We start from the raw sequence: 26,593 nt of genomic DNA on the forward strand, positions 1-26,593 counted from the left end.
CGTTGAGATAGGCTAGCCCATCTAAAATTTGGAGAGGATTTCCCCAGCAGTCAACATAGATCTAGGCTACAGTAGTAACCGCACCGGTTCTTGGGCCCATTGTAACTATTCCAAAATAATGCAACTTGACTGATGTTCTGTTGTCGTTGATAAAGATCTTGGTATCCCTTCTGTAGATTTATTGCTATTTTTTCAGATTAGGAGACACTTGTTTGACCTTGCCGAGAAATAACTTGTAGATCTAGATCTAGATCTAGGCCTAGAATCTAGACACTAGATCTAGATCTAGACTATTTCGAATTTCCTAGAGAGGCCTATTCATAGAGAAATTAGAGAACGATGTCGATGAGCAAACGCTATGTTATTGTTTCCTCCATATCTTGCTTCGTCTCTTCTGCCTTTGTTGCACTATTTTGCTTTCTCATAACCGTTGGCAATATTGATCTCAACATTATTGCCAACCCAACTGCTGGAATAAAAGCTGCCCTAGTTGCTGTGATGCTGCAGTGTACAGTGAGTGCAATGGGTCTCTCACTGTTGTTTCCGGACCAATTCAGTTTTCTGTCCAGCAAAGATTCCAAAGTTCACTTTCAGGTAGGGCTTAGTGAAGTCTTAAGTTTGTTAAAATGTAGGGAGGACTTCCGCCGAGGGCCGGCACTTACCGTGACATGGTTCACTGAGCAAACTATACAAGAGTTAGGGTTATAATGGTTTAAAAAACTTAAATTAGGTGTTAATTATTGGGCGCTTTTTCGGTAGTTCCCACCCCGCAATTGTTATTCGCTGGTTTTGGCCCCAAGAATAGGGGGGTTTCAGATATATAATATATGGTGGTACCATAATTTGATCCTTTGCAGTTATATTATAGGTTTGATATCTTAGCTCGCCACGCATCAAAATCAAAGGCATAGATATAGATGTAGGTCAAGGCTCAAATAAGGGGGGTGGGAACTACTGAAAAAGCACCAATTATTGTTGGTCGGCCGGCCCTCTGTGGAACTCCCTCCAAAATGTACAAATAACAAGTACAAACTTCCTCTCAATGCCCTTGACCTTGTTTGTTGCTTATAGATACACCTGTCATATATAAATGTTTTTGGCAATGACATCCTTGGTGTCTTTGTTTTTCTTGTCAAACAAAATTAGATATATAGATTCTAGATCTAGTAAAAATATATATTTAGTTTCCGCCTAAAATCACGGTGCTCAGGAGGGTTCATAGTGTGAGTTATATAAAGCGTTTGTTTTTACGCAAACTCGTGCAAAGGGGTAAAAGTATGCAACTTTTTCATTTCCTTGATATCAATTAGTTAAGAGAAGTGCTCGTCATACTTAAGTAGGGGCCTACAGCTAGCCTAGCTGTCTAGGTACAACTAAGTACGGCTAGCGTGCCAGTCTCTAGTCTAGCCGTACTTAGATCTAGGTTTGGCCCTATTGACCGAAAACTGTTGTGTATACAGTATACAGGTCTCATTAGATTTTGTAATTATTGTGGTTTTATATTTTATTTTATTTATAGTAGAGGTTTTACGGCGCTCGCAACCGCATTAGAGGTCATATGAGCGCCAAGGGGTGGATGTAAAAGAGAAGTCTTTACAGGGAATCGGGCTTACTCTGCTCACCTTTCTAGCTTTAACAGCACAAACTCTTTCAAGGCACGCCAGAAATAGCGGGTCACAAGAGTGTGACAAACCTACAAAAGAAGTAGAGGAAAAAATAACGATAGTAAGGATTAGGAAAGAAAAGGCAGCAGTTCCCTGTTGTAGTGTAGTTCAGGCACAGTTATCACTGTTATGAGCATGACATTGTTGAATCAGCCCATTTACAATTTTACTGTACATAAGAATGAGAAATGCCCCCCCCCCCCCCTTTTTCCTTTTGGAATGGCCTAAAGACACTTCAGTTTCCGACAGGGGGACTCTCCTGGGGGGGGGGGGGGGGATGGGGGGGAGGTGATTCGGGTTTAAAATACATAACATGTCAGTAACGTGCCTTTTGGTTTCGTCTGAAACACAGATACTTTAGTTAATTGAAACTAAAATTTTATTTTCAATTCAGCCGTTATTATTAAGTACGGCTAGCCTGGTCGGCTAGCCAAAGTACTTACTTTAGTCAGTATTAGAAACCTGTTGAGTACACGGGCCTCATTAGTAGTTACAGTATAATCCGCTTATATCGACATGCTGTGGGAAGTGGATTTGATGTCAATATATAAAAATGTCGATAAATGGAAATATAAAGCCAAAGAGGAAAATACAATGGGAGGTCAACGGTAAAAGACAACAATGCTTTTTTTAGGCTGGTTGCTTTCCTTGATTCTTGAACTTACAAAAGAGGCAGGGGGTGGGGGGAAGGTGGAGTTACGGTACCAAGTACCAAAGACAGCGCACAAACTTTGTTGTAGCATCCTTGTAAGGCCTGTTTATGGCCACTTGCTGAGGAAAATGGAAAGGAGAGGCACTGACTCACTGACCGTGGCACTTGCCAGCGACAGACTGAGAATGGGATTGGAAAGGGGAGTGAACGATCGAGAGTGGGGGTAGGGAGGTGATGCCCAGTGCTCGAGACGCTCACGTCTGTGAGGCACTGTACTATGTTGGAGACTACACTGTGTAGGCCCTACATGACCTACTAAAGCCTGGTGTGTTGATATAGGCTACTTGGCGGATATGCAGACTTAATGAAGAACTAATGCGTTGACCGTTAGCTTGGCTTTTCCCCCCATTTATGTTCGTGGGCTTCGCCAAGTACCCAGGAAGCATGTCGATAAAGCAGAGTGGGCCAAAAAAAAAGTCGATATAAGTTAAAAGAGGAATTGTTCAGTGAAGATATTGAAGGAAAAATTTTGTTATTGAATAACATGTCGATATGTCAAAATGTCGATAAATCGGATGTCGATATAAGTGATTATACAATATTCAGGTTTTAAATATACATGCACTGTCAGTCAGGCACCTTTTGGTTTTGTCTCAAGTACAAATTACAAATACTTTAGACATTGCAAACCAAAATATATTTATTTACAATTCAGTAGGCTTATTTTTTGCTGTTTCTCAGTCTAGCCATCAAATAAGTATGGCTAGCCCAGCCGACTAGCCGTCATTAAGTGACCTCCCTTGGGATGGGGTGCTTTTGCCGATCCGATATTGAGAGGAAAAGTGTCTAAGTGTCTGTTTTGTAAAGTCAGAATGGATTCCCCAATTGTGGTTATGATTACAAAGGCATTGAATGACTGGTGAAAAAAAAAAGAAGAAGAAGACCGTCTCACTGTACCGATGATTACTTGAATATGTCGGAAAAGATAAGGAAACTGTTGGTGATAGGGAAGAGCACTCAGCCATGGGGCTTTCTAAGAGACCGCTCCCGATTGCCTGTTATCTATTGCAACTCGATAAACAGATGGATGAATCAGACATTTTAAGAGACTTTTTTCAAGTGATTCCTTGAACAAATACGTGTTAAGTTCTTTGAGCACAGCTGATCAACTGACTTTATATTTAATCCTAAGACTGTCTATTGTTCTTCTACTCCATTCATGTGTGTTGTGCAACATATTCATAGACCTAACTAAACATTACAGTCACCCAAACACCAGTGAGAAACCTTCTCTTAAAGACACATTTTGAGTGACCAATCAAAATTAAAATACATTTCAGTCATACACACATGTTATACATGAATATAAATGTATGGTTCGCCCAGCCCAAGACCTTGTGCCCATGGACAGTTGGGAGTCAAAAATGGTGTGCATCTCTCTTTGCTTTGTTTGAGGGGCGGTCTCATCAAATACAGTAGTCTCCGCCTAAGATCCCACCGCTTAGGATCCCGGTTCGCTTAAGATCCCGCTGCTTTAAGAAAACATAATTTTTACTAAACAAAAGTCACCCCTAAGATCCCGCTCTAATTCACTCTAAAGGTCTACATTTGGCTAAGATCCCGCATTTCAGATCATAATTTGCGGAACAAAAACCCGGGCGGGCATAGCCTATCAACCAAGAGTGAAAAGTTGAGATCAATGAACTGTTCGTCGCGTCAAAGATTAGTCACTATCGTGAAAGTGAATGGGATCACATACATGTTTTAAAACTCGATGTAGCGATACAATGTTTGCCCCAGACGGGATTACACCGGGGTGTGAACTGACCGACACGTTTGTTATCCCCAAACATTGCCACTCACACCTGAGCTCTCCACCTAAATTTACATCACTCGCTGGGTGGGTAGGGCCGACCCGTTTGCTCCAGGCGAGATCAAATCGAGCCGTGAACTCTTCCCTGACCATTGCAGCAGTTGTCTCTCCTCCTGAAATTGCGAGACAGGCTGAATTTTAATTGGTGTGTTCACAACGTAATGGTGTGTAACGACAACGGCGGGGAGGGGGATGGGGGAGCTCGGTCAGAGATGGAAAGCTATAAATTTTCGACAGGTAAAGGGGAGGTGCAACTGAATAAGCGTAGATCTTGAGACCCATGATAGGATAATAAGTGAAAATGGCACGCCTCATGCAACTATGCACTGTGATAGGTCATCAAAGTTAACCACTCTTTGCTCGCCATATGTCATAAGCCCACCCAGGGGTCACATCAGTTCATTTAAGAGTGGAGGGAGACCATTTTACCAATTGTGAGCCTTAACATGGGTCACCATAGATTCTTCCCTGGGTTTGTCGGTTAAAATCCTGATTCACCTAAGATCCCGCATTTCCTTGCTCCTGAGCACCGGGATCTTAGGCCAAAACTACTGTATGTGGTTGTCTAGACTTGTCATGCAAGCTGTGGAGGTTGGAGCAAAAGTTTCCCGTTGTCAAGCTTACCTGTCAAGTGTGGTTTTTTTTTTGTCCTAGCGTGCATTTGAGCAGAGCATCATGCCTTTGTTTGGCTTGCGTTGAGGCAGAGACTATTGTAGTAAGGTCCACCACCCATCATGCCCCTTGATTCATGCTCAGTTGGTAATAAATTATGAATTTTTAAATTTGTTTTTTCTAGATGCAAAAATATGTCCAGAACGCATTCAACTACATCTTCAATTCACAAAAATGTGAAAAAAACTGATTCAAAATAGATTACAACGTATAATGGAATGATTTCAAGAAAGTCAGAGTCAGAATTGCTGATTCATAAGAAATATGGCTTTAGTCAACTTCTTTCACCAATTGGATTTGAAGAATAATATCAGTCTGAAAAAAATAAAGGATGGGAACTATTTTAATATAAGAGCAACTTTACAAAGAGTAACAACAAACATGGGGTACACAATCATTTTACAAGACGATTACAACCTTGCAGTCCATAACTTTTTCACAACTACTGATGGGAGCTATTATATCATGTAAGCTTACATTTCAATTGATTCTATTTCAGGTTCTGAATGCCTTAAAATCTGGTCTGATTTTGGCACTTTCCTGCACTTTATTCTATGGTCTTGCTGTTTGCTATGGAGCCCCAGTCTACGCGTAAGTGAGACAATTTTCAGATGTCCATCCCATGCAAAAGTATTGTGTCTCATATTTTCTTAGGTTCTAGTAAGGGGGCTCTCGTGGCCTAGAGGTTAAGGTGTTCGCCTCTCATTCAAAGGTCTTGGGTTTGAATCCGAGTAGCGACGGAAAAATTTTCTTCTCTAAAATTGTCTCCTTTCCTGCTCTCTAGCAACGGTGTGTCGTCTGCTTTCGTCTTCACTTTCTGCCCCCACCCCCTTACCTCCTTTACCCCCTCCTCTGGGATCCTGACTCTTTCTGCAGCTTTTCTACTGCTACTCCTTGGCTTCTTCTTACTGCTGTCTTTCAGCCCCACCCATGATCTTTTAGTAGGAAAGATCTACACTTAGCCTTCTCGGAAAATGGCGAAAAATCTCGGAGGTCCCATGTGCAAGTTGCGCAAGTTAAAGATCCCTTGGTGTTCTAAAATCGATGTAGGCTTCAGCCGCCACCTGGGCAAAATTCAAAATTTCCTACCAACTGAAAATGTTTTATATGCCTTGTTCGCTCATATGACCTTATGCAGTTGCGAGTGCAGTAAAACACTTACCCCAAAAAAGGTTCTTGTAATAATGGCTTGCTTTTATTCTACAGTTATTGATTCCTGCTCATTATGATATTTTGTTTCTTTCGTTGTAATATAGCAGCCCTTTGCTGTCTAAGAAGAACAGAGATTCTGTCAGGTTCCTGGTGTGTAAAATGAGAATTTAAATTAATATATATATATATATTCTTTAATTCATGGAAATGCCTGGCTGGAGTTGAAAATGCTCTCCTCGGTAACGTGATGCAAACTATGATGTGAGAAAAACTCTGACAGTAAAGTCAAAAGAAAAGTCACCCTTTCAGCAGTAACAGAATTGATTTATAAGTTAAAGGCAACTTTAGTCACAGATTCCTCACTTTGTACAGTAAAACTTGGATACAATGAAGTTACAGGGTCCGACAATTTTGGTTAAACTCGAATGTTGATTGAAGGCAACATTAGCTTTTTTGATTAATAATTATTGCTGGATCGGAAAAGTAAAAGTAAAGATTGATAATTATTGCAGGTACCAGTATGAGCTTTGTAAGAAAGGCCAATGCACTCAAATGTACACCTGTGTCAGTTATGTGACATATTGTTTGCTAAACAGGTTGCAGTATAAGGCCAAGCTCACAGCAATGCTTAGGCCCCCCAGACCAGCATGCAACTCATTATACACAGAGATCTGTGTCTGTCACTGCTCAGTAGCTGGGTGGGATCTGATTTGAGATGCAAAGAACAGTTTTTTAGGTGTGGACTTTTTCAGAGCAATTGTTTCAAGTTGCATCAATTGAAATAAATCAGCAGTTAGTTGGGTGGAACTTTGATGTTGTTGATTTGTATTTGGCCAATAAATTTTAATTTACCTTTAAAAACAAATTGATGTCATAAAATGATTGTGTCCATAAAATGTCTTTTTTTTTCTTTATTAAACAGGAAAACTGCAGAAACGTTTCACTTCGCTGCTCTGCTGACATGCTTAGTATGCTTCCCTTGTTGTCTACTGGTAGGATCAAGCAAGGAGGCCCTGGGCAGAATTTTTTTTTTGGATAGGTAATGGATAGTAGTCAGATAGTTGAGTCCGTTTAAGACAAAATCTGCTGAACTGTTGGATTTCCTTTGGTTTAAATAAGGATGCTCAGATTGCGATGCTCAGATAGCGATGTTTTTTTACAGCATAGAGTTAGGAATGCCATGCTTGCAGCAAATTTCAAATTTGAAAGCATTCTTGTTATCTACCTCTTTTAGTAACTAACTGCAATTTGATCTGCAGGCTTAACACATTGTGCTTTCCCTTTGACATTGTCAGCTTTTATAACTTGTTAAACAATCACGCAAAACAGATGAAAAAGTAGATCAGCACACTTGTTACACACTGTTCTGTACACTGTACTAGTCTAGAGAAGTGAGAATGGCCAATGCCAATGATGTCATGAAACACACCACATGATGTCACATGGTCATTTGTAGGATCATGTATGTGTACTAATTTCTCAGAAAAATAGGCGGTAACCTGCCAAAGGTTATGCAACAGTTGTACATTCGCTACTCTTGCTTCCTTGTCCCTTCACTTCTTTGCACTAACCTGAAAGTGATCTTTTATGTAGCAGCAACAGTGTTTTGGTCATGCTGCCTCTATAATCTATTGCCTTAAAGTATGGTTTAAGTTTTATCTTCTTTTTATCGAAGCTGTGTCTTTTTATATATATATATATATATATATATATATATATATATATATAATCTGCTGATTGATACATCCACTAGTTGAAAGGCTACACTTTGGAGATTTTCTTATTTTCATCCCACTCTGTCATTTGCTTTTATTCTTTTACTTCATAGATTACCACTCTTTTTCACTGTAGCAAATATATGAGTACTGTATAAATAAATAATGTATAAATGTTATGGACCTGGGCTGATGGTTGATACTCTGTTCCTTCTACTTCTTGACAGTGTAACGCCATGTAGGCCAGCTATCTCTATCTGTTCTTTGGGGTATTCTGCCATTACTGCGGTGACATAAGAAAGTAACATTGTGATGGAAACAATCATTATGTAATCATGTCGTCTGATTTCTACATCATTAAGTACAATGCAAAAACTCTCCCTTTTTGTCCGCAGTTCTGACGTCGGTTTGGAGACAGTGGTCCTTGTTACCAGTGTCTGCTCTCTGCTGGGTGCCTGGCTTGGAGCTATACCTATACCTTTAGACTGGGACAGGCCGTGGCAGGTATCTCACCACACAATGCTTTTCTGTCGTTAGTCTAGTTTTTTTTTTTATGAGTTTGTTTTTACTCACTCATGTTTTTCACAAGATTTCCTTGTAAATGTTTTTCAAGTTTTGAAATTACACTGGAGTCTGCTTAAACCTAACACTTTAAATCTGAGAACAGCAGTAAACCGAAAGAAAATAAAATCCCTTACTTTTTTCTGCTGTTTGAGTAACCTCTCTAAACCAACAACCCTGCTAAACTGAAGAAAATCTGGCGGTCCTTAGATTGTGGTTTTTGTACGTGATTCCCTACTCAGAAATTCTCGGCTCAATGGCAGTCAGAATTTTGTTTGTTTGAGTTTTATACTCACTGCAACTGAATGTCTCTTATTTTAGTGGTAGAACAAAGGCGTTGACAGTTATCTGGTGATATGGGAGAGAGCATTATTTTAATTCATTCAGTGCTTCTGGTGAGGATTCTCACTGGGCTGGTTTATGCCTGTGTGTGATAGACTAGTAATCTCTCAAAACCCATCGTCTTTTATGAAGCCTAAAGTTCCTTAAATGGATAGCTCTACCTTTATCTAGTCACATGATGAAAAAGAAAGCAGTGTAGATCTGTCCCCGCGGTTTTATGCAAAAAAAATTATGAAATTATGCAAACTGAGCCCAAAAATGTGAAATTATGCGATTCTGTTAATTTTAACAAAGAATGATAAAGGAAAATAAACAGAAATTATGCAAAAAAATGATCAAATTTTGCTGAATTATGCGGGGTGCATAAAACCACGGGGACAGCTAGATTTTCTTTGACAGCGTCATTTTAATAGAAAAAGCTGGTGATGTGGGTTTTTTTAAAGTGTTTTTCCTATCTATGCTAGTGTTGTTGAAGTTGGCTTTTAGAAGAGGAAAGCGAATGATTGCAGTCTCAAAATGTTCTCTCACTCTGGAACCTTTACAACTGTTTTATTGGAATCTGATCAAGAGTTTTTGTTCATGAATTTCTAGTGTTGACAGTTATTTGATTTTGATGGCAATAGTGACCGACTTCCCTCAATCTTGCGAAATTTCTTGTTGTATTTGTACATTGGTTGTTTTTTTTTGGTTTTTTTACAAATTATTGTTAGTTAAAACTAAAACATACTTGTCCTCTATTTTCATCATCAGGAATGGCCAGTCAGCTGTTCTTTGGGTGCCCTGGGAGGTTATACCATCGGGCTATTTCTTGTAGCTATTTATCTGCCTAGGAGATACAAGTTTATACTCAAGTCCAAGTTTACCTAGCATGTTTTACAGATCCTGCATTATGTATTATGTTTATGTTGTTGTAAATAAAAAAGATTATTATATTTTTTAAAGCTCTGTTTGTTTGGTTCCTGGACTTTGTGTGTTTGTACGTTTGAGTAAACAGAAGTACATTAGCACAATATCAATTATAATGGTCATTAAATGCTGTGAAAAAGTAAGACAGACAGACAGAAACAACAGAGGGAAAGAAATGAAAAGAAGTAGGACCTACCAGTGTCACCCTCCAACCACCTGCATTTTGTTCCTTATACAGTTATCGGTTTACCCTATTGTATGTTGTGATGATTTGAACCTTTAGAGAAATGACAGAGGAGACTTTTAGAATGGGATCTGTTTTGTAATAAATGGCAGGATGGGCAGTCTGAGTCAGGGGCTGAGTTGGAATAGTCATTTTTGGATCAAAGTATGCTTTAAAAAAAAAAAATTCTATTTTTGTGGATTCAGCCTTCTCTGTAAACAAACATTTTCACCACATCTTCCAGATCCAGAACTAACTCGGCCTACCTTGACCTTGGTGGTCATGACAAAATCACTATGCAACATGATTTGTTCATTCAATGAATGGACAAACAATAGGTGAATAGATTATGACGGCTTGGTCTCAGAATCAGTATGTAATTTATGGCAATGTGTTGAGCGATGAGAGATTTGCATGGCCATCTTTGACAGGCTTGCTATTGCTTTTTCTGGCCGATGGTTGATAAAATATAGTGGCCTCGGCCGAGTATTAAGACAGGATGTTTTATTGCGGGGGGTGGGGAGTGAAAGTGTCCATTTGTACAGGTGGCCGTCTTGGCAGGCTCGTCTGTACTTAAATACCTGTAGGCTTACTATCGTACAACTCAACTGAGATTAATAAAGGGGGTATGATGTGACAAACCTTAAATCGACTATGATCTGATTAATGGCATTGTGATGTAACGTAAAAATGGAATATGCACTTTATTGATCCTCCATGGGAGAGAATTGATCATGAAATTTCACTGTGTCCAGTCTTTGCAATCTTCACTTTTAAAATAAAGTGATGATAAAAATATATGCTACACACATTGAAAGAGACCTTCCATAACTCCAAATGAGTATAAATCCATAAAATATCAAGGACCCTACCATGACACGCACCATTCTCTTGAATCTTGAGAAGCTCTAAATGGAATAGATTGGGAGGGAATGAAAGTTCCAGAACAAAAAAATGCATTGAACCTTGAAAAGACAGGAATCCACTACACAGGTAGACAGGTCTGGTGATGTTTCTGGGATAGTTGCTCCCAAGTCTCAAGAAGTGCAATTTATTTTATTCAATTCAAATTCAAGTCAGTGGTTTTTTTAATATAATTTTATTTTAATTAAAATATTAAATAAAATAACAGTCATAGTAACACATTTTAAATCATTGTGTCACATGTAATAAGAATTGCATGCTCTCAAGTATACTTGATCAACTCCGAGTAAAAAGAATTAACAGCATAATAACACCTGGAAAAATGATTTACTTAATTAAGCTCCGGGCCATATCTCTCGAGATACTAAAACTCACAGGAAACAGCTTGGAGGCTTTCAACACTGTAATAGTAATACAAAGTCAACTATAGAGAGTTTGATGTTGTCGGGGGAGTGAAAAAAGATAAACTCATCCGAAGTTCAACTTTACCGTTGAGACCCATAAAGAAGAAAAGGTGCTGGGACCTGAGAAAAAGATCATCTTAATTTAAGATTTACTCAAACGAGTTCAACACAAGTGGAGTCAACTGTACAGTCAGTAGAACATGATTATAGTGGCACCCGCTACAGCGGGACCGTCCCTACAACAATGGGACCTTACTAGAATGCACCCCCCCCCTTTTTTTTTTTAGGTAAACTCGATTGTAAACCTGTGCTCGGGTTTATCGGGGCAAGGAGAGGCCGGAACTCGTATACAGCGGGAGAGATCGAGCGAGCTCTAATTGGGGGAAGGGGGTTGGGGGCTGTAGGCGGGCTCCAAACAGGCAGTCTGAGGTGCGACGTTTTGATTGGCCAGTCCGGTGATGAGTGAGGTGGGGCAGGCGGCAGAGTGAGAGATGGTGCAGAGAGACGCGTTACTTGAGCCACTTCAAAAGGGATGTGTGTAGTTTAGATGCTGAGTATGAGAGCATATAGACGAGAGCCCTAAGCCTAGGCTAGGTCAAAGAGTAAAAGAAGAGGAGAGCCTGTAGTGTGCTATTCCGGATTCATTTAGTTTTAGTGTTTTACGGCACTTGCAACACAATAAGGTCATATATATATAAGTGCCGAAGATTAGAGGTGTTACAAGAGAGTAACAAACACAAAAAAGAAGGAGGGGAGATGAAGGCGATAGATGTTTGATAGAAAAGAAGCAAACCACACTAGAGCACCCGCCAACCACCCACCGGGATTCATTGAATTGTGATCTTTGATGCTCATATAGGCATACGTACGCATCCACTTCACCAGTTCTACAGCAGGCCTGACGGTACGATAGACAGCACAAGCAACAAGACCGAGGAAAAGATGGCTTCCAACAAAGAAAATCCTTCTCACTTGAATTAAAGTCCGAGATAATCAATGAAGTTGACAAGAAAAAATAAGAAAAAAATTCAAAGTGCACATTTTATTGATATAGAAGGGAGGTAATCGTGTGGATTTAAATACATTTTTTGGTAATTTCCCCATTGCATTCCTATAGCAGGAACTTGTCTACAGCGGGATTTTGCTTCAGGAACCAAATGTCCCGCTATAGCCGTGTTCTACTGTACGGGCTTTTAAAAAAGTCTTGGCCAAATAAAAACTCACTCAAAACTTTTGCTTTTGACTTGTTGAAAGTTATTTTTTTTTTACCTTATTTCGTGCCAATTATCTCCTTCAATTGATGGAGAAATGAACACATCTGGCCAAGTACTTATTGAGGTGAGGCGGCTGTGGCATTGTTATCACACTGACTAATGCACAGGAGTATGTGAAGGTCATGGATAGATCAAAGTACAAAGTTCAAAATGTTCTACTTTCCAAAATGACATGCTCGGCCTAACGATGTGTTTTGCTTGAAAAATAAATTATACTGTTTATAATATTTCAAGGTCAACTTCAATGTGTAAAAAAATGACAAGATGTGAAACATGGCAACCGATACGAAACATATTAACTTTTCCAATACAATAGCAAGAGTGTAGATATGGTGTTGTATTGTGTAATAACATAATTCTTGATATAATACTCAGCAGTTCAGAAAACTAGTAGGTCTAAACAAGTAAAATATGATATAGTATAAGACTAGGAGGACCCCTATGCAAACCATAGTGACGATGAAGAAATAAGGAGTCCCATGCTATAGTTAACAATTATATTCTGAAAGTTATGTCAAAAAAGAAAACCCAACAAAATAGGCTCCCTGCCTCAGTTTCATCAACAATTAAAAAAAAAAAATGGCACACAAGAAGTGGACAAAACAAATTCAAAACTTGCACTTGACAACAACAGAAAAATTACATGGCAAGCAGAGTAGTTACTTAGACATGTCTTAGATAACAATAATTTTACAGGAATCAAAATAAATGGAAAGAGAGATGAGGTCAGGAGGGAGAGAAATCAATAGTCAGACAGATAGAGTAGGTCAACCAAAGCCTGGAGGCTAAAGATTTAACAAAAAGAAGTTCAATGCAGCAAATATAAATACTATAGATCATCTTTGCTTATCAACATGATCACTTAAAGCACTGGACTTCACAGAAACAAAACCCTCTAAATACTCTCAGAAATTGCCAAAAATAAATTATATGGTCAGCAACTTGGAAAATTAATGTGGACTTCCAAAAAATTGAGACATGCTAGAAAGATTGTAGTAACATTTATTATAATGATTGCCTGAAACCTGGTAACTGAGATCTCATTATTCTCACTGACCTATTATTGCAAACAAAAACTGGGTTCCTGAAATCTATAATAATCTTGATAAATCAAAGGGCTGAGACCAGTCTGACCAGTATTCAGTATAGGTATTCTTTACTTAAAAAGAACTGCTTACACATTTAATTCAGTCCTCAACTGGTAACAAAACAGGTCTAAAGTAGGCATCAAAGGTCACCAACTGGCTACTGAAATTTCACCAATTGCTTGATTAAAAACTTAGCAGACCAAAAAATTCATCCGCTATCTAAAAGTCAATTTTTATATATAAAGACTAGAGATGGTTGAAAGAGTAAGACGAATGAAGCAAAGCTCTGTTCTTTACATTTAACTTCAGATTATGCAATATATCTTAAAGGGCTGTCAACAGTTACAGAGGCATCAAAGTTTGTACATGTATCCACGGATTTTGGATCGCACTGTCTCAAAACTGAAACTCCTGTGGTTTTCTCTCATTTCACAATTAACCCAACCTTGCTTTAGAGACCCAACGCCCAAAGCAACATGCACTAGTCCGCACTAACTCGACACAATACGGCATCGCTGACTCTGTACAACAGCAACAGGTATAAGCCCTATTAAGACAGCCGTTAACTTCATGTGGTGAACATCAGTAAGTACGAATTGGGATAAAAGCTATCCAAGACCATAATAATACCACAATAGGCTGGTTCAAAAGTTACAGAGAAAATAAAGGGCTGGGTTTTTTTTCTCGACACCAAACTTTAATGATGATGATGGTAATGATTATGGCTAGCAAATACCAAAATTCCATTTAATTTTTCTTAAGACTACTGAGCATTTGTAAACCCCCCCCCCCCCACTAGTTTAAAGAAATAAAAAATCTCCCCACCCTCCCATCTCTTTTAGCCATACACTCTCCGTTACAACTGGAAGAGAAAACTTACTTCTGGGTAAAGTGTGGAAACAAAGATTTAATACAGATAAAAACATATTTCCTCTCCAACGCGTGACTAATTGATCCTTCTATGCCTCAGTTCGGCCACAAAATCCACATTTTGTTCATCTTCAGCTTGTAAAAAATCTGCTGGTTCCTGCACAATAGGGAGGTCATAGAGATCGAGGTCAGCGTCATCTTGATCGGTTGACTTCGTTTGATTGCCTGCAGGAGAGAATTGTGGGAGGTTCAGGACAACACAGAAGATCATCAGCTCAGCTGTGACAGACTGTTCACTTTACACTCAGAAGCCCAAGTACAGAGTCTATTTCCAGTTAATATGATTTTGGCCATGTGCAGTTTGCTATGTAGAATTTGTTACGAGAACAATTTGAAATAATTCAAAAGCAGTATGACACAATTAGACCATACTTTTTAATGTTTCTACTCCCCACAACTGGTGCATTATAGAAATTGTCATTGTGGAGAAAACAAAGAAAAATATTCACAGTTGCTTGTTGAGTCAGCCAGTGAGGTTGACAAAAAAGTTTTTGCTAACAAAGAAAAAGAAAAAAGGCACAGTGACAGAGGTACTCAATTTTTTAACAGGACAGCTAGAGAAACTTTATCAGAGATCAATTAGACAAGATTCATCTGCACTACAGTTACAAGCATAAGGTAAAAAAAAAAATGACAGTAGCAATGTGATTTTAACATCTAGGTGTCACTGTCAGCATCAAGATATAATACTATCTGTGAACTACAAAGGGGAGCCAAGTTAACTGAAGTTCATTCATTATGAAAAAATATTATTCATACTGATTCATTCATTAAAAAAAAAATCTGACTCTCACATATAGAGGTCTCTGGCTAATAGCTCACTCATCAGGTGAGGAGAAAAATGAGCTCTTTTGCAAATGTTGAACGAGAACTATCTAGTAAGTACAGTCGAACCTGCCATATAACAGAAGTCTGTCCAAGGTGGAAACATGTCATTAAGAAATCTCCCAGCCTTACTTGAAACATAACTTCCAAATTAAGTTCCATCAGCTCTAATCTTTACACCACATTGCCAGGTGAAGAAGGGAACAACGGGGGAAGGGGTGAGGTTTGTGGGTAGCTGTTACCCCGTCCATGTGATCTCCCAAGTGGTGCAGATGATCAAGATGGTGTGGGTGTGAAATCTCACCACTGCCTGTCTATAAAGTGGTAAAGTGTCGCCCCAGCATGTAAACTTTCTTTGGAAGCCAGAGGTGTGAAATTTGACCACTGCCTGCCCCCTGGTCATATGGCCAGCTAAGAATCAAGTTCCATGAAATGTTGTTTTGTGCAGGGGAGGGGTGCCATTGTTGATTGTGCTTATTACATTGGTGGGGCCAAATGTGGAAGCAAAGGAACATTCAATCGTTTCTGTCTTTAATTAGTCAAACAGCTGTCCTAATGAGATACAAACACTGATGGCAATGGATTAGTAACACTGACAGCAAGGGATTAGTAAAACTGACACATGCCATTATCAGAGCGGCTAGGATAGCACTTGGGAGGTGTGAAGTTTTTACCACTGCTTGCACACTAGACAGGCAACCCTTGGTCCCACTGTGCACAGCTGGCTCTCTGGACCCCCTACCTTGAGACGGAAAATGTCTAAAACTCAAGATGGAATTTTTATTAGGTTCCCTTATTTGCAATTCCATCTTCAACAGGTTAGACAGTATTTTGTCAAATTTCTATGACTGATGTGAACCACATCCCATCTGATTACATGTGGTTGAGTTCCTTTGTTCAACTGAGCTGGCCTCGAGGTGTGAAGTTTTCCTATGCTGAGTGATTACAGACAATGACCATCATAATCACCACACAGCCCTTTGACATAGTCCGCCCTCCATGCATGGCTGGTCTTTGGCTTTCTTCATTATACAATTCTGTCTCACACCATGTCCCTATGTCTTTTTACTCCTTACAAAGCCAAAATTTCAAGAAAGAAAGGGGCGTATAATGTGTTTGCTTTGCTTCCATCAGTTTCAAGCAAAATCAGTTGTTTTACGGCGGATCTGTTTCTGACACTTGCACAATAGACATTTTTGAACCATTGTTCCAAGAAAGTGACTATTAGCAAAGTAACTACTAACAACTAGTAAATTCACCGCTTGACAATGATGAGCTAATAAAATCAACATGTCTTACTCTTACTTTCATCCAGTGATTCCTTGTCCTCATCATTTCTACTGCTGCTTGAAACTTCTGCCTCAACAACCTCCTCACTCATGTTCTCATCCTGCCTCCTCTGATTTCCCCCCTGCATCGCTTCCAGCTCCAGGGTTTGGGAAATGACCCGTAGTGTCTCCGCTTTCTTGTATATGGCAAGCAGGAGGAAAGCTGTGATGATCATGGCATTGTAGAGGATGCCACCCAGTGCACTCATCATTGGCCAGTAGTAAAGGATGTATCTGTCAAGAATAGATTATATTTTAAGGATATTATATATTTTTTAAACAAAGCACCTTATAATCTGATGAGAAAAGGTTAGAATTTGAACAAAGATAATACATAATTTTCTAGTTTCACTGTAGAAAAATTAGAACAGAAAATTGGAACATTTCTATTTCTGTGCTGAGATTAAGTTCAACTAAAATCCTTAGAAAAAATAAAACAGGAAACAGCACTATATATTATACATTTTCCTGTTTCTAAACTGACACAAAATTCAACTAAAATCATTAAAATCTTTCAAGTGACATTCAAGCAACATTGATCCCACTAAGCCTAAAATACAACTGGGAAAACAAGAGCACTTTACAAGTAAACATAATTCCTTCTTGTTTTAGATGTCTTTCAAGTTGCAGTATTGATAAAGACTACAAGACCTGTAACATGCGACTCTCAATATGGTCACTGAGAAAGGAATTAACTTTTCAAACAAAAACCTAAAGTTAAAGTTGATTCCAGAGCTCTGATTTAAAACCAAACCTGACATTGAGGCACTCTCAAAGAACAGATCAAAATTCACTACAGTTATGCAAAATGCATCACTTTGATTAATTATTTGCTCCAACAGATTTCACACTACAATTCCACACTCACTTGAGTCCAGAGAAATTTGCAAAGAACTTCAACCTTGCTGAGTAAAACTGTATCATGTGACTCTGGATTTCAATCTTGGCTCCAACAGAAGGGTGATACTGTGATATAAAAGTAAAAACATTGTAGGGCAACAGTCACTACACAATTACAACCCTCCTTTCCTTTGAACAGCCACCGACTCTGAAAGAAATATGTTTGTGACAGAGCAGGGCGACGACTTGTCACAGTCCCTCATCCTGTTCTTAACTCAACATGATTTTTTCCAGCCCTTATACTAGCTTCAAAAAGCATGCCTAAAACATATATTGGAAGACAAGCACTCTTTTTTAACAACCATGTATTTTTATTAATTTTTAACTAACCACAACTGTTTAAATAGTAATTTTACCCCCCCCCCCCCCCCCCCATAACATTACAACCTAGACTAAATACATACATAATCATCCACAAAGTAAGAAAATAACTCCACATCCAGCAATTGTTTCTGTTCCATCAACTCAAAGAAGTAGAAAGGGCTGAGTACAAACACGTCCAACATCCTCATCACCAGTGATCTGTACTTGGGCATTGCCTGAAGATAGACACATTCATCTCTACAAATATCAGATAATTTCATGTTAAAAAAAAAAATTTAGTTTTAGTAAGAGTTATACGGCACTTGCAACACAATAAGGTCATATAAGTGTCGAAGATTAGAGGTGTTACAAGAGAGTAACAAACACAAAAAAGAAGGAGGGGAGATAGAGATGATAGATTTTTTATAGGAAAGAAGGAGCAAACCACACCAGAGCACCCATCAACCACCTACAAAAAATCTTTATCACGAATAGACATACAAAAAGCTATGACTTTAGAAGACCATTAATGAATAAAGATCTTTGCAATTATAGGTCACACACTACAAATAACCACTATGTGACTAACCCTAAGAAATTATGTCCGCATGAAATCTTCAAAAGTGAACTTCTAACATACAAAAAGTAAAAAGTCTATAGAAGACCTTCCTTCCTTTTTGTACCTTAGCCATGCAAAGCAGTTAACATTGCTATAAAATCTTCCTTGCCTTCAAGGTGTCATTTATGATAATTACTTTGTTTTGATAATCTTTTTTTTATCTATATGAATTTTGTCCTTTACATCTTCATGATCAGTCTATTATTCTATCACTTTGTGAGTACATTTACAGTGGAAGAGAAACAGAGAGAGAGAGAGGACATGAGAATATGTGTGTTCAAATGTATGCATAAAAAATACCAATTATATTCTTGCATAGCTAAATACTGAAAGCACACTACCAGTTTCTTCTAAAGGAGTAAGAATAGTTCTGTCCACCCCGGTCATAATCAGTCATAAGACACAATGTGCTATTTGGAAGTACGAGGCTCAAAAAGGCTAAAAAGTGACTTTCCATGAATTTTTTGTTTTTTGGATCTATTGAAAATTTAAAGTCTTCTGCTTCATTTAAGATCAAAATAAACAACTATAGTCGACTATAAATATTTTATTTTGATTTATTTTGGAGGTGTGTGTGTGTGGTTTGTTGAGAGCTTGGTTGACAAGATAAAGGAATTTGGACCTCAAACCCTTTCGAATATTTGACCTGCTGGTGTGTAGCTGTGGGGTTATTTATAGAACCATTATCTCATGGCCACATTGCTTCAGCGTCCTTCATTCACCCCTCTTTTTAGATTTAGACCCCTTTTCAAGCATGAACGGTCTGAAATATAAACAACGTAACGTCACTATGAACGGCTGAAGGCTCTGATCGGTTAAACGAAGTAAGTACGGTAACTCCTAGCCCACATCAAGCTTGTTTACGTAAACAGCTGACTGTGTAAGCGTGCCCTGCTTGCTCAGTTATGGGCTGTTGATCTTTCAGTTTTACACTTCAATTGACTTTAAAAGTTCATTTTTATTGTGTTTTAGTGGGTATTTTTTAAAGATTGATCTTCCTCTAGATCTCCCAAGGTGGACTCCTTACCAAGTAGCCACAGAAGCGGTCAATGTGAATGTGTGTGTGTATGTTTGTGTATGTGTGTATTTGTGTGTGCATGTGTGTGTGTGTATGTGTGTGTGCGCTCGTGTGTTCATAGTGCTATTGCAAACGTATAATTAGGAAGCGTAAACACGGCATGTAAGCCGACTCGTAGACATCTGAGCACATGGTTTTGGTGAAATCGAGGTAATTCAGATCCCTTTTTCTTTGCTCTTTCGCTATAACACATCAAATGCTGTACACCTTGAAAAAGTCTTAAGCATTTTTCGTTACAATAGCGTAATTTGTTAGTTTGAAGAAAGAAAGATGATTAAATACCGGCTTTTCATCGGCAAACAACTTCTTTAGAGTTCTGAATGGGGCTTCGCGTGGTATATTTTTGGCCTTTGGCGTTTAAATAGAAAGCCTTTAAAAAGTGTGCAAGTTTTCAAGGATCATTTTTAACACGAATTATGTAAAATACCGACTAAAAAAAGGTACCAATAGAAAAAACAGTTCTTTTTCTATTAGAATAAAGTCATCGGCTTGAAATTGTTTTGCATCAATCCTTCCGTGGAACTTCGGGGAGCACTCATTACACTACAGTTAGAGCAGATTCGCTCACCGTGGGGACCGGTGCAGTGCCAGCCGGGTCAAAGCTCGGAGTTTTTTAAAATCGAAATAATGACAGATCATCGTGTTTGAGGCAATAAAATACTGATTTGTAATGATCTCACAGTTTGAAAAAATTAGGCTCCAATTCTATGTTATAGTGATTGTACTCTGTTAATGTGGAGATGTTTGGTGCACTTGGTACTCTTTTATTATCTGTCAAACATGGGGATGCAGCCAATTAGCGATTTCAGCAATATTCGATTATTTATTAAATTTAAACAGCCGCCATTTTCTAAAAAATTGACCGAGAGGTAAAAGTATGGTATCAAAATTCACAGCCAGTGGTTCCTTCTCCTCCAATTTAATTGCCGAACAACAGGCTATCACCAAGACAGCAAACTACATCAACTACTTGTTTGACACTAACCTATTTGCTACCACAGATATATGTTATATCTTTACAGACAGCCTTTCAACACTAGAGACACTTGAGAGTGGGACTGATGTGAACAAAGATATATCACACTTGATTTGGAGTCTACATAATTTGATAAGTAGGCACCAGATCAGACTAGTCCCACAATGGATTCCTGCCCACACTGGGATACCGGGAAATAAAATAAAAGAGCTGATGCTCTAGCAAAGAAAGGAGCTAGCCTCCCTCAGCCTGATACTCCTACTGATTACACCACCTGCTGCCAAATGATTAAGTCAAACCTCAAGGAAGACTGGATGAACGATTGGGCCACAGGTACGACAGGAAGGATGATGTATGGCCACATGAATAAGCCACTGGTCACAGATCCAATCAATGAGTTAAGGAGGGGAGATCAATCCATAATCTTCCAACTTAGACCACAACATCTACCCCTCAATCAACATCTCAACCGAATTGCAGTAAAGCAGTCTGCTGCCTGCCCACTATTATGTGACTACCCCTCGGAGACAGTGGAACATAATCTGTTCTTCTGTAGAAAACTCTGATTTAAGGGGATGTTTTCTTCCCAAGCTACCCCACACATCTAACTGCCTCCACTCCTCAAGACAACATTACAATTAGAAATTTATTACAGAATGGCATCATGCAGAAGAGTTAACGCTCAGATGCTACTAGATCGCTAACAACAACAACTACAAATTCACAGAAGACACAGGCCTTTCATACGGAACAGACAAATTTGACATACAGCTACTTTGAAAATCTAGTTTCTGGTACCTAGTAGGGTCTACAATGCTTACCATTTGTTGCATCTGACGTGAAAACTATTCTCATTAAAATTTTGTTTTGTCCTTAAGCTTTTTTTCTGTAAATGTCTTCGACTTCTGTGTATTACCTTGTAGTTGCATAGCCAAGATAACTGCTAAATTTCAAGACTCTATCTCAATTCTAAGACCCCTGTTGCTATGGAAACATGTTGCACAACTTCAGAGCCAGTTTTCTCCTTTTCGTGTTTCCACACCTTGCATACTTAAAAGTTCCATATTTTCTTCAAATATTGTCTTATTTACTTCATTTTTTTTCAAACTGTATTGAAATAGTGATAGTATTTGGAAACTATGTTAAATAAATTTTGAAATTTCCTTTATATGACTGATTTTGACCGGAAGGGTCGCAGTTTACAATCCCTTAACAAACTTATCTTAAGCTGATGTTTATTCTTCTAACAGAGTACAAAGACTCTTTTAACTGTCCAAAACAGAAGCGGTACATCACGTCGTTACAGTTACAGTACTCACAGTGCGCTTTGACTCTGCAGAAATGTAGCCGTCTCGGTCATACATCTGCATCATCACCTGGAACATACCTGGGCCAAGCAGAACAGTAAAAATGAGAAATAGACTACAAATAAAGTACTTCCTCTACATACCGTACTTGAAGATAGCATGAGAAAATAGAACACTTGTTTCATACAGTTCTGAAGCAAACAGTCCTTCTAAATAGAACACAACGTCAGTGTGATATCGTATTAGCTTACGTCAGACTTAGCTTAAAAGTAAATTGACCCACGTGGCATATCTTACACAATAGTCTACCTTTAATCTATTTTACTTTACTCCACCTTTTCCTTCCTCTTGCATCGATAGATGTCAAAAGCAAATGAAATTTTCTGTCCAAGGCTAGATGAATGGCTTCCTTTGTAGCGATATTATTCTGTAGGAGTACCTCTTTGATACCATCCAGCCAGGTCTTCATGGTCTACGCATACCTTTATAACCTGATTCTCTTGCATTGTATGCTTGTGCAGCTAGTTTGATTGGGAGGCAATCTCATCAGGTGACCGAATCACTTAACTTTTTGATGTTCAACACACTCCACTACAGTGGAATCCTGTTATAACGAGAGGGAGGGGACCGAAGCAAAATGTCCGTTATAGCAGGATTCTCGCTAAAAAGGGATCCAGTAATAAATTCTAGGGAAACTGTAAAGTAGGCCTATTCTATGAGTTTGGGGTTCTGTTTTTCCTTTTGCTATCTCCCCTGATGATGATTTTGTTTCATTCTAGCGCGAGATCTAGCGATGTGGACTGACAGCTCAGCGTTGGCGATCAGAAAGAAAGGGCTCTGGGCTAACTCGCCCGCTGTGTTTCCCCCCCACCCCACCCCACCCTGTTGTGCATTCTGTCTGCTTGCGCCTGTCCCACATTCGCTCCATCCATCACATTGCTGTGACCTCTCCAACCCCGCATCGGAGAAGTGAGAGGCATGGCAGGCCTTGATAATCTAAACTGGCCTATCTCGCGATGCGCTCTGCTTGTCTGCGCACGCCACATCCTCCCTACTCAATTGCTCTGGCCTTCATTGTTGACACACATGGGCTCTCCTATTCTTTGTTTCGCAAGATCAGCAACAAGTTTCTCAACTGGTGAGGTTTTACATAATGTATAATTGGCCTATGCACTGTGCACAGCAGCAGCAATATTCCGCTATAACCGACTCGCGTGTTTGTCTGATAGCGCTATAGCAGTATTTTATTTACAAAGATAAAGAGGAGAAAAAACGGGGTTTAAGAATAGTGTCTTTATAACAGACTTCTCGTTTTTTCCGGACTCGTTATAAGTGGACTCCACTGTACTATTGATTTACAAAACAGTTTAGTTCATTCCGCACTCTTTCCTTGTGATACTGATTAATTTTTTGAGGCACTTCATCTCACAGGCAAATATCTACCATTACGAGAGAAGAAAATTTGAACAAAATCAGGGAAATGCTATCTTAAAAATTTACTCCAGGCTCTGACAAATGATTTGGACCATGAAAGTAGCAAGTTGAAGGTAAATCCAATTAGTATGAAAAGTGGCTTTCGATTTTAAGATCAAAGGGAGACCAGCACAAAAATATTTTCAATAAAATGCTGACAACATAAAAAATTGATTCTAAGCATTCTCATGCAGCAGTCACTAGAGCTGCCTACATATACAGACAATGCAAAAGCTGGTGGTGTCTGCAGCTCTCAAAGTAACTGTAACAACAAGTACAAGACTTCAGCTTTAAAATCTACAGTTTCAAATGCTTTTACATTAAAATGAACAACAGAAATGACTAATTTTAAATGCAAACATCCCAGAGATAAAAAGAAACCTTCAACTACTGCTCTGTGCAAACAAATTCTTTTTATAACCAAAGCGATCACATTCAGACCGCCAATGAAGGAAACTATGGAACAAAAGCATTACGGCCACGAACTCACCCAAGTTCCTGTTTGTTGGTGTGTCTGGCATATCCAAGTCCAGAACCACACGATAATACTGCCCAGCTCCAAGAATCTAATTTTTAAAAAAATAAATAAAGATGGATGTTCTTGATTTTTTAAAAAGGTTAGTAGTCCCCTGTCACTCTCATTTCAACGATTCTTATCATATCATTTTTGGGTAAAAAGAACTTACGTGGGAGGAGGAAACTAACAGGGTAACTTGGTTTTATTACACAGGAAAACCCCACCAGTCACACAAGGTCATTTCATGTTTTTGCACAACACAAAGACAGCGGAAAGCTGATATTTTTCAGACATGTTGCAGAAAACATAGATGGATCCTGGATATACAGCTAATTTTTCCACTTTTCAGATAAAGGGAAGAAACTGTTTAACTTGACTATATATCATCTTATAACGTTAAAAATTGACATGCATTTTTCTTTTCTAACGGCCACTGCATTTTTGTTTTGATTTTACCAAAACAGAGATATTAGATTTAGTACCACCAAACAAAATTAAAGGCGAGTTGCATTTTGGCAACACTCTGATTACAATTTGCTAGCATAGCGACAATAAGATATTGACTATATTAAAGAAATAATTCAAGAAAATAATTAAACTAAGGAAAAGAAAGAGGGGTATGTGAAAACCCCCCCAGACACAAACCTCAATCAAACTACATAAGTAGATTGAAGATTCAACAAACCAAACAAGAACAGTCAAAGATTTTAGACATTTTATTGAAACCAGGGAGTGCAAGCTCTCCAAGCAGAATTATAATATGCTTGATTAATGAAATTGAATGAGCATTGACAAAGAGCAAGACCTTGAAAGAAAGAGCAAGTAAAGCTCCGCCTAAATGCATAAAAGTTATACAGTAGTCTCCACTTAAGATCCCGGTGCTCGGGAGCAGGGAATATGCGGGATCTTAGGTGAACAGGATCTTAGCCGATGCACCAAAGAAAGAACCTACGGTGACCCATGTTAAGGCCCACAACCAGTAAAATGGTTTCTCTCCCTTCTAAAATGAACTGATGTGACCCCTGGGTGGGTTTCTGACTTATGGTGAGCAAAGATTGCAAAACCTTGATGACCAATCACAGTGACATGAGGCATGCCATTTCCACTTATTATCCTGTCGTGGGCCTCAAGATCTACGCTGATACAATTGTCCCTCCCCTTTAAACCTGTCTTAAGTTTATAACTCTCCATCTCTGACTGAGTTCCCTCACTTTTGTCGTTATGCATCATTATGCTGTTACCACACCAATCAAAATTAAGTTTGTCTCGCAAATTCGGGAGAAGGGGTAACAGCTGCAATGATCTAGGAAGAGTTTACAGTTCAATGTGATCCCGCCTGGAGCGAACTTGTAGGCCCTGCCCACCCAGCGAGTGATATAAGTTTAGTTGGAAAGCTCAGATGCAAGTGCGATGTTTGGGGAAAACAACTGCGTTAGTCAGTTCACACTTCGGTGTGGTCCCGTCGGAGCAAACATTGTACCGTTTCAATGTGATCACATTCACAAGAGCGGCTGATTTTTGACATGTGGGGCAGTTTAATGATCTCAACTTTTCACTTTTGATTGATCGGCGGTGCCCGCCCTGGTTTTTGTTCCAAAAATTTATTAAATTATGAGCTGAAATGCAGGATCTTAGCCGAATGTAGAACTTCAAAGTGAATCAGAGCTTTTGTATAGTAAAAATTCTGATTTCTCAAAACAGCGGGATCTTAAGCAAACTGGGATTGTAAGCAGGGGGACCTTAGGCAGAGACTTTTGTATTTACAAAGGAATTAAAAGTTATAGCAAAAGAAAGTGCCAAAATAAATATTTCAGTGTACGGCGTTTGACTATAAATTGGGACAATAATTATAACTGCACCCCCCTTCCTTGTTGTGGTGCCTTAAAGAAAGGATAAACAAACCTCTTTTCTAGTCCCATCTTGGTTCCAAAAAGTGATGTTTGCCGATGGAAAGGAACATAGTCCATGCCCTGTAGGACAAACACTATGGGAAAAAAGAAGAATAAGTGTGTAAAATGTCAATTCATATTTGGAAACTGAGCACTGAGGAGAAAAAAAAATCTTCATGGGACAGGCTACAAAGTTTGGTATTATATAATTACTTAGTACCTGTCTTATGTTCAGATATTCTATAGCACTTTTCTTGTTCATTTTTATATATTTCACTTTTTGCAACAAACTGAGGGATTTCATGCGCATGCCTCCCTGTATATTACCTTAAATTTGATGTTTAGTAATTAGGTTTGATATTTTCTTGAAAACAATTGATTTGTGATGGTTTCAGTGGCCATAAATATGCGTGTTCAGCAGCAAAAAAAAAAAATCAGTTTAGCCTCTTGTGTGTAGATGCAAAAGTAAAATTTTACCCAAAGTTCAGAGTGGCTGACAGTATACTATCTGATTACAAAGTCCACCAGAACAAGTGAACCAACTTGTCTATCTTTGAACTATATAAAAAAAAAGTCAGCTAAAAACACACATAGTGGTCATAATAATATAAAACACAGCACCCTCGGGATGCAAATCCCCAAAATTGTACCAAACTGCTCAGTTGCTTTGGAAAAATGAGTTTCATAAAGCAGCAGCATCTCTTCAATTCAGCTTCAAACAACACAGACCTAAACTCCCATATAAGATAAGATCTGTCCCAACAATTTCCATTTTCAAAAATCAGCCGAAGCATTTTTTATTCACAAAAGCATACCTGTCATAATGATGTACTGTGATATAATATTATGTGTATGCCAGACTGTAAGACTGAAGAAATAGCGAGTGAGAATGAGAGAGAGAAAAAGAGAGAGATAGAGAGAGAAAAGAGAGAGAGAGAGATAGAGAGAGAGGGACAGAGAAAGAGAGAGAGAAAGAGAGAGAGAGAGAGAGAGAGAGA

The 26,593-nt window shown here is 38.7% G+C and overlaps 2 protein-coding genes across 3 annotated transcripts in view; one reads left to right on the forward strand and one right to left on the reverse strand.

Annotated features, from left to right (window-relative positions):
- Window positions 1-17: 17 nt before the first annotated feature.
- LOC101859784 (phosphatidylinositol-glycan biosynthesis class F protein) lies at window positions 18-9,572 on the forward strand. The gene is made up of 5 exons (XM_005097853.3): window positions 18-594; window positions 5,361-5,452; window positions 6,936-7,052; window positions 8,124-8,232; window positions 9,382-9,572. Exons 1-5 carry the CDS (start codon window positions 340-342, stop codon window positions 9,496-9,498), a joined length of 690 nt encoding a protein of 229 aa, XP_005097910.1. The 5' UTR covers window positions 18-339; the 3' UTR covers window positions 9,499-9,572.
- A 2,542-nt stretch (window positions 9,573-12,114) lies between these two features.
- Window positions 12,115-26,593, reverse strand: part of LOC101860170 (seipin) — an 18,477-nt gene continuing 3,998 nt past the window's right edge. The window contains exons 2-8 of one of the 2 annotated variants that reach the window (XM_005097855.3): window positions 25,609-25,690; window positions 23,680-23,755; window positions 21,729-21,796; window positions 17,838-17,972; window positions 17,402-17,499; window positions 16,511-16,767; window positions 12,115-14,545 (exon numbers count right to left, since the gene is read on the reverse strand). In XM_005097855.3, coding sequence (XP_005097912.2) covers window positions 14,397-14,545; window positions 16,511-16,767; window positions 17,402-17,499; window positions 17,838-17,972; window positions 21,729-21,796; window positions 23,680-23,755; window positions 25,609-25,690 — 865 coding nt within the window. In that variant the 3' untranslated portion in view covers window positions 12,115-14,396. Of the gene's footprint in view, window positions 14,546-16,504; window positions 16,768-17,401; window positions 17,500-17,837; window positions 17,973-21,728; window positions 21,797-23,679; window positions 23,756-25,608; window positions 25,691-26,593 lie in introns of both variants that reach the window. The other variant, XM_035969656.1, reaches the window with a different exon arrangement.

This window comes from Aplysia californica, unplaced genomic scaffold (assembly GCF_000002075.1).
Source record: "Aplysia californica isolate F4 #8 unplaced genomic scaffold, AplCal3.0 scaffold00165, whole genome shotgun sequence".
NCBI classification, from domain to species: Eukaryota; Metazoa; Mollusca; class Gastropoda; order Aplysiida; family Aplysiidae; genus Aplysia; species Aplysia californica.